We start from the raw sequence: 7,657 nt of genomic DNA, 5'->3' as shown, positions 1-7,657 counted from the left end.
TTGCTCTTCGCGGAGCCTGTGAGAGAAGTAAAGCACGCCTCCCGGGAAGAGGTAGCGCTTCAGTCTACGAGAGCTATGGAAGGAATAGGCTAGGTTTATTATGTATATTCATTCAAATTTTCTACAAAAAATATTTATCGATATCATGTTCGACCTTTACGCAATTATCTAGAGCTGAAGTTTACATGTAACAAATTTAACTGGGCTAATATTCGGAGAAAGCTGCAATGGATATAGTTAATTGAATGGGAGTCCTGAGAAAGCGACTTCTGAAGCTCTTTGAGCCAGAATGTAGACTATTTTCTTCTGAACTGCACATCAGTGCTTGGTAATGATACAGGACGTTTCCGAATACGCGCCTTTGCATCCGAAATCTCAAACCTGCTATTTCCATTTCTCAAAGTGACGGACTTTTTAACTCAAATCCAAATCCGCGATTTTGAAGTGGAGGAGCACATTTTTCATGTTAAGGGGCTTCCGTGACTACATTCAGGATTTCATTCGAGCGTAAAACCTCTGTAAGTCTCCATCCTGTTTGTGGCTGGAAGAAACTCTTGTGATAATATATTCCTCATCATTTCTGATACATTTAGCTATTAGTCTGTAAAGGGCATAGATTTCACATTCTTTTGCAAAGTTTTTCTTCAGAAGTAGTTGTGTCATACCTCTCTCAGAAATGGCTTTACCAGACAATTCTAGTGGTGTTCCAGAGGGGCTTCCTTTTCCAGAGATAATTGAATTAAATGTTGGTGGACAGGTGTACATAACACGCTATTCTACCCTCACTAGTGTGCCAGACTCCCGCTTATGGGAAATGTTCAGCCAGAAAAGCCCTGCAGGCTTGGCTCGTGACACAAAGGGTCGTTTTTTTGTTGACCGTGATGGCTTCCTATTTCGTTACATATTGGACTACATGCGGGACCAGCAGCTTGTCCTACCAGACCACTTCCCTGAGCGAGGGAGACTACAGCGAGAGGCAGAGTTCTTTAATCTCCCAGAACTTGTCAAGCTGCTGGCCCCAAAGATCAGCAAGCAGAACTCTCTGGGTGAAGAGGGCTGCCAGAGTGACCCTGAGGACTCATCGCCCAGCACAGATGCCACCCATAGCCTGGCAACCCTGGGTGCGGCAGCTGCTGCCTGCTCCACCCTTGGGTCTGGCGGGGTTGATGGCAAGCGCTCTGGCTTCATCACAATTGGCTACCGAGGCTCCTACACACTGGGCCGTGACAGCCAAACAGATGCCAAGTTCCGGCGCGTGGCTCGGATCATGGTGTGTGGAAAGACCTCCCTTGCCAAGGAGGTCTTCGGCGAAACCCTGAACGAGAGTCGCGACCCTGACCGCCCACCAGAGCGCTACACATCTAGGTACTACCTGAAGTTTACGTTTCTCGAGCAGGCATTCGACAAGCTAGCTGATGCAGGCTTCCATATGGTAGCCTGCAATTCGACGGGGACCTGCGCCTTTGCCCACGACCAGACAGATGACAAGATTTGGACCAGCTACACAGAATACGTGTTCTACCGTGAGTGAGCTCAGATACCTGCTCCTATGCGTCCTTCCAGCCTTCCACCTCTCTCCAACATGGCACCTGTCGCATTAGCTGTAGATGCTTCTAAATCACCACCCCAGAAACCACCATTTAGACTCTTTCCCTCAAACCCATGATGCCTTGTACTTACAACTACCCCCCTCTTCAAGCTACGTACCCTCTTCCAACTGCAAACCTCTCCCAGTTCTTGTGTAACCATCTCTAGCATTTCTGGCCTTTGTGAAGTAGTGTTGTACTGTTGAGTTTATTTAGTGCTGTTGCTGTTCAGCTGTCCAAAGCAGCAAAACGGCCAACTGAAAGGGCTTGGAAGAGCTTTCTGTATCCATGACTTCCTGTATCCATGACTTCCTGTATCTTCAATTTGGCATCAGACTTGCATGACAGCATTCTTCTTATCTGTCAACCAAATAGCTGGACTTTTAAAGCTTTCTAGGGTACTGGCCATCTCTTAAGAAAAACATATGTGTTCAGTAAAGTAAATGTAAAGCAACATGTTGAAAGGTTTTTTGGGACCAAACCATTGGGAAACCAGCAAGCTGATGCCATAGCCATCTCAACCATACAGTAAATCTCATTTAACTGATTGAGAGCCATGGAATTGCACATGAACAAACAACAGTGATCACTAGGACAGCAGGAAACTGATAGAAGCCCTGCGGGTTTGTTAGTGAGCCATTTTAGCAAGACGTAAACCTTGTGTCTTGTTTACAGTACTACTGACCAACAGATAGTGTTAAAGCGGAAGAAAATTTGCCTTTTTGCCAAAGCAAAGCAGGAGGCAATGGAAGGCACAAAAATAAAAGGATTAAGAAGTCACCTGAAATCTGCTCAGAAGGAAAGCCTGGTGAGATGTATTGATAGTGACATGAAGCGTTCAGTATTCCAGTCCCCTACGGTGTAAGAGTGTTGTTAATGTGTTACCTCACACAAAAAAGGTTTTTTTCTTTTAATTTTTACATCTTGTTTCCAACTAGAACCTCTCACAGGCCATTTAGAGAAAGATGAAACTTTGTTTATAATGGTTGTATAACCTTATTTGATTTATGTCAAATCAGTGTTTAGTGACAATAAATAAGGTTTATTTTTGTGAGAGTAAATATTACTTTCGTGTGAACAATGTTTGAAAAGTTCAGCTACTGTGAACCCTCATGTTAGCAATTTGCCAAACATTACAAAGAGTACAACAAATGGGTGTAATGTGTGGAACACCTGGAAAACAAACAAACAAAAGAAATTGAGAATAGATGAAGGAGAAATTATCAGGTACACCCTCAGGACATCCATGAATTTGCACAGCAGCTGTTACCTCAGATCTTAAGGACGGAATTGTACAAACCATTAATGCAAAATTATTGACACAGCTCTTAGAATACATATTTTTCCATTAAATTCCCTCCCCAGCTGTAATTCCGGCCTCAGATTTGTCATTATTTTACAAGACTATTGGTTGGCATGTAGTCGTTCACTGAAATTACTAATTAGACCATAATATTTATAATTTAGAACATTCCCATGTGAAGGTCATGTGAAGGCATTCTGTTTTATACAAGGCTAGTGACAGTGGCATTAAAACATGAAGAAAAGACAAATTGTCAATGTATTTTGATGGATTAAACTGATTAATCTGAACTTTCATTTGTATATCACTCTTATAAAATTCTAGAAGTACATTTCCCCATATTTAATCTCACAAGCACATTCTAAAATGGAAAATAAATATTAAGAATTATAACCCATGACCAAGAAAGATGAACAAATACAAAGCAATGAAAAACAGCCTCTTGCATGTTTGTCTGCATTTGATCACAGAATCTGGATAGATATGTAATTTCTTGATTTTAATCAGATTTTTTCCTCCCACAAAAGGTCACTTGGGAAATTACCTTAATTTGCCTTGATGATTAATGTTGCTTTATGGCAGATATATGTAGTTGAAATGTGAAGAGACTGATGAATTAAACCAGATTATCACGCTTGTGTCCCCTGAGCACACGTTTTCCCTCAGCAACGAGCACAGTCTCCCTTATACCTTATTATTAATCTTTTCTCATTGTTGTGACTTCAAAAGCTCACCCAAGACAATGCCAGAATAGAAACCAGGGCAAATGTGTAACTGGCTCCTCTCAAAGATTACCCTATAAATAAATTTCACATAAGACTCAGGTGGCATGATGAGAATCTAAAGGTTTTGCTGCAAAATATTTGAGAATACTGTGTGTGTGGTCTTTGCTTAACTGATACAGGACAGTCTTCAACTGAAACAGAAGAGGCTGTCATCTGAAATCTCTTATGTGTTTCAGGGCAGTTAACGTGTTCAGGTGACCTTGATTAGGTTTTGTGTGCTGTAGTAATGCTCAGATTAGTCAGTGGGACAAGCTAAAGATGAAGAGGGGTGCATATCAAATCAAATCACATTTATTTATATAGCACATTTTACGACACAAGTAGTCACAATGCAGCTTTACCAAATGTATGGATCCAAGTTCCTAATGAGCAAGCCAGAGGCGATGGTGCCAAAGAAAAACTCCCTGGATGGAACTGAGGAAGAAACCTTGGGAGGACCAAGACTCAAAAGAGAACCAATTCTCCTTGGGCGACCCAGCTAATAAACAGTCCAAGCTTTATTAATTTATGTTTAATCCAAGTAGCTACTTAAGTATGGTTGTGGGAGAGTCTACTCCAGTGAGTCTAGGGTGGTCAAGCTTATATAGAGTGAGTAAACATGGTCTGTCACTCCAAAACCAGACCAGCCGCCTTTTTCAAAAAACAGACTGAAGTGTTGTTGTTGTTGTTTTTTTTTTTTTTTTTTGGGGGGGGCGGGGTGGCTTTTCCATTTGCAACCTTTCATTATGACTATAGTGTTAGTACTAAACTACAGTGCAGTCTATAACTGGACCATAGCACTATTTTTGTTGTTTTGGCTCTGTTCCAGCACATTGAAATGAAACAGCAGACTACAGGTGTAAATGCCACATGATTAATCATCTCTAGATGATTGATAGTTTCACTACCTTGTATGGGGACTAACAGTGCAGCTACAGCTACCCAAGGAATAGCCAATTACATATGATTCCCTGAAATAGGACAGCCATGTTTAAAAATGCCATTATTTGTACATTTTTCACCCAATGTGGATGTAAAATACCTTTGAATTAAAGATGGCAGTCTACATTTGAACCTTATGGTCAATATTTCATTTCCAATCTGCTGCAGTTCAGAGCCAAAAGAGAAAAATTAAAGAGTGTACAGTTCCTAGGAAATTAGGTATGCAGCTTCCTCATCAAACAAACCTACTGGCTTTGTGCAACCTAACTTTTGTACAAAACATTTAAAGAAAAAATATACTTTTATTGCAGCCATGTCCATGTTAGTCTACCTGAAATGAATGTAGGGTTTGTTTGGTTTTTTTGTATTTTAATAGATGTTCATTTTTTAATTATTATTTTAGAAAAATGTTTACTCTGGTAGTTTAGTCCTGATTTAGTCCATGAGTACCTAACTAGTTGATGTGCATGAAGTATATGTGAGCACTGTCGATTTTTTTGTTATGTATGGTGCAGATTTGCACCTTTTTGCATGGAGAATTCAGCATGAGTTTGTTACTGCAGCTGTAGAAAGGGAAGGGAAGCCTCTTAGGAAGGGATTTTTACTTCCTTCCACAATTAGTGCATTTAAAAGCCTCATACAGTCAAACTCCTTTTTTAATGTTATTAAGTAACCTATAATTCCATTGTGTATGTTTCAGGAAATAAACAGAGTGCCGCTAGCTGCAGCATAATAACATCGGTTGAACAGATCACCTGTTGTCATGGCAGCATCCTGGATGCTGAATTACATGCTGTACGTTCACTATTGTTATATCGCTGCCCTTTTCATACTCAAAGCATATGTTAAAAATGGCTAGTTTTGAGATTTTACTGTGAGCATTTATTGAGGCCTTACTTGCTATTCCAGTTCATTGACTGCTCGATAATTGGGTTGGCCATACATCCCTTTTAACAACATACTGATGATGTTTTGTACATCTTGGTATAATGAAAGAGACATTTAGTGCTTGGGGGTCATGGCCAGGAAAATTCCATCAACAATAAAAGCCACATCCTTCCATTTGTTAATGTGCTGTTCTCGGTCAAATTCACAGACCTGCCTGGTCTGTGGCTAATACACTAGAGCACAAATGTCTGCTTCCACTATTAAGGACAGAGAAATCAAACCATTTGGTCTCAATCTACTTAACTGAGCTCATCTGGCATTGTTACAGCCAACTGGAAGGTATTCAACAGAAGTCCCACAAAATTAAAGCCCTTGTGATAGTGGTAGTAATGCAGAAAAATTCATACTAAAAAAGGTCAATATCAAGTGGTAGTCAGTAAGTGATGATCACTCTAATGCAGCATTAGGAGTGAAGCTTGTTAGCATTTTAATAAAATATGTCACCACAGTTTTTAAGAAATTGTGCAAATGGTGCATGGACAGAATTTTTAAATCTAAGACAGCTGAAAAAATTATTTGGCTCAGGTTTAAATTCAACTGAATAGTATTCTTCAATCCTATTCATTTGAGGAAGCATCTGCTGAAGTTTTTGAGAAATGAAAAAAAAATGAAAACAGCTTTTGGTAGCATGTTCAAACCTCTGGAACATATGTCACAATATAGCTCTCTAGACACCCAAACATGGAATGGATCCTTGGCACAGCATACTACGAGGTGTTTATCTACAGATTGTGTCATGAAATGCTGCCAGGATTTCTGGAAAACAACCTTAAACACGTGTCCCATATATGCTAATAATGACAAAAACACAGTGGACCAGTTTACTTTCTGCAGAGCAATCAAGCTTCACTATCCCTGTTCGCTTTCATACACTGCTGACCATGACAGCATTTTAGAGGAAATATTTCTTTAAACCTGCAGCATATGTGGTGTGTGGAATGCACAGCTGATATCCTTTCAGCTCACACAGCCTAAATTATTCAATTAGAATTGCACAGTTTCTGTTACAAATTAGAAACAAAGATGTTCTCATAATTGATTCACAAAATTGATTCCCAGATGCAGTGGGATGTGTAATTTCTGTACCACTGTAGCACTAGAGTGTACTAAAAAATAAAAGTGGCAGAAAGAAGCCGTGGTGTTGCTCTGAGCAAGCAGTGCCATGGTCTCCTCATTCACAGGTAAGCAAAATCCTTGTTTAAGTAAGCATTTAAACCGCTAAAGTGAGGAGAAAAAAGAAGGAAAAAGAACTTTAGGGAGAAAGTAGAATTAAGGTGATAGTTTCACTCCAACAAAGTCAGCATCAATTCCCCCTTGTAGTCAAAAAGAAGGAAAATATGGATAGAAAATCAAAATGAAAATCAGTAAATATTCAGTAGCCAGCAAAGAGCACGGGAGGATGCTGGATGGGCCTTGCTTGTTTCTACAGTCTGCCCTTTCCAAAGTGCTAGGCCCCAAAGCTGCTTTGGCCATAAACCCTGGCCCACTTGGGATTGCAGTGCCTTGGCACGCCAACAGCAGAGGTTTGGCTCACGACCACCCCCAGCCACCAACATGTACCCTACATCACAGCTCTTTGGCAAGCCTTTACTGCTGTCTCCCTCATGCAGCCCAAGATTTTCAGAGACTTTCAGAGGCCACAATACTCTCAGTGCCTGGGAGGGGGAGTCAGGCATGGGAGGGCGGCTGGAGTGGGAGTTCTGGGGGGCGGTGGGGGGGGAGGCACAGGGATACAGCATGGGCAGCAGGGCAGTAAGCTGCTGGAGCTTTTGCAGTTGCTTCTCTCTGCCTTCCCATCATCCCAGACCCCACTCCATCCCCCTGCCCCCAGCACACTTGTTCAGCTTCCCCTAGATTTTCCCAAAACACCATACCTCCCCATTTTTGTCAGCCACTGCAGCAAATTTCAAGGCCAGTAAAGTAATATGTGTCTGTGTTACCAAGCATCACACAAATGACAAAGTATCTCTCACGCCTGCTATCATCAGTCAGTCTCTCATTCCCCCCCTTTTTCTCTCTCCTTTCTCCCTTTTCTCACTAGCCTTCTCCCTTTGCTCTCTCCCTTATTCTATATTCCCAATCTCGTCTGAGAAGAGGCTGCATAGTGTGGCAGC

General features: G+C 41.2%; 1 protein-coding gene across 1 annotated transcript; it reads left to right on the top strand.

The window, feature by feature from the left end:
• Nucleotides 1–2,957, top strand: kctd12b (potassium channel tetramerisation domain containing 12b). Its single transcript, XM_027004909.2, has one exon. The coding sequence runs from the start codon at nt 677–679 to the stop codon at nt 1,529–1,531; it is 855 nt and encodes a 284-aa protein (XP_026860710.2). The 5' UTR covers nt 1–676; the 3' UTR covers nt 1,532–2,957.
• Nucleotides 2,958–7,657: the final 4,700 nt, after the last annotated feature.

This window comes from Electrophorus electricus, chromosome 12, assembly GCF_013358815.1.
Source record: "Electrophorus electricus isolate fEleEle1 chromosome 12, fEleEle1.pri, whole genome shotgun sequence".
Classification (NCBI taxonomy): domain Eukaryota; kingdom Metazoa; phylum Chordata; class Actinopteri; order Gymnotiformes; family Gymnotidae; genus Electrophorus; species Electrophorus electricus.
This window is presented reverse-complemented; position numbering and strand designations above follow the sequence as displayed.

What these genes read in the sequence shown, in the direction of transcription:
- kctd12b (XM_027004909.2), top strand. Translation starts at nt 677, where the DNA reads ATGGCTTTACCAGACAATTCTAGTGGTGTTCCAGAGGGGCTTCCTTTT.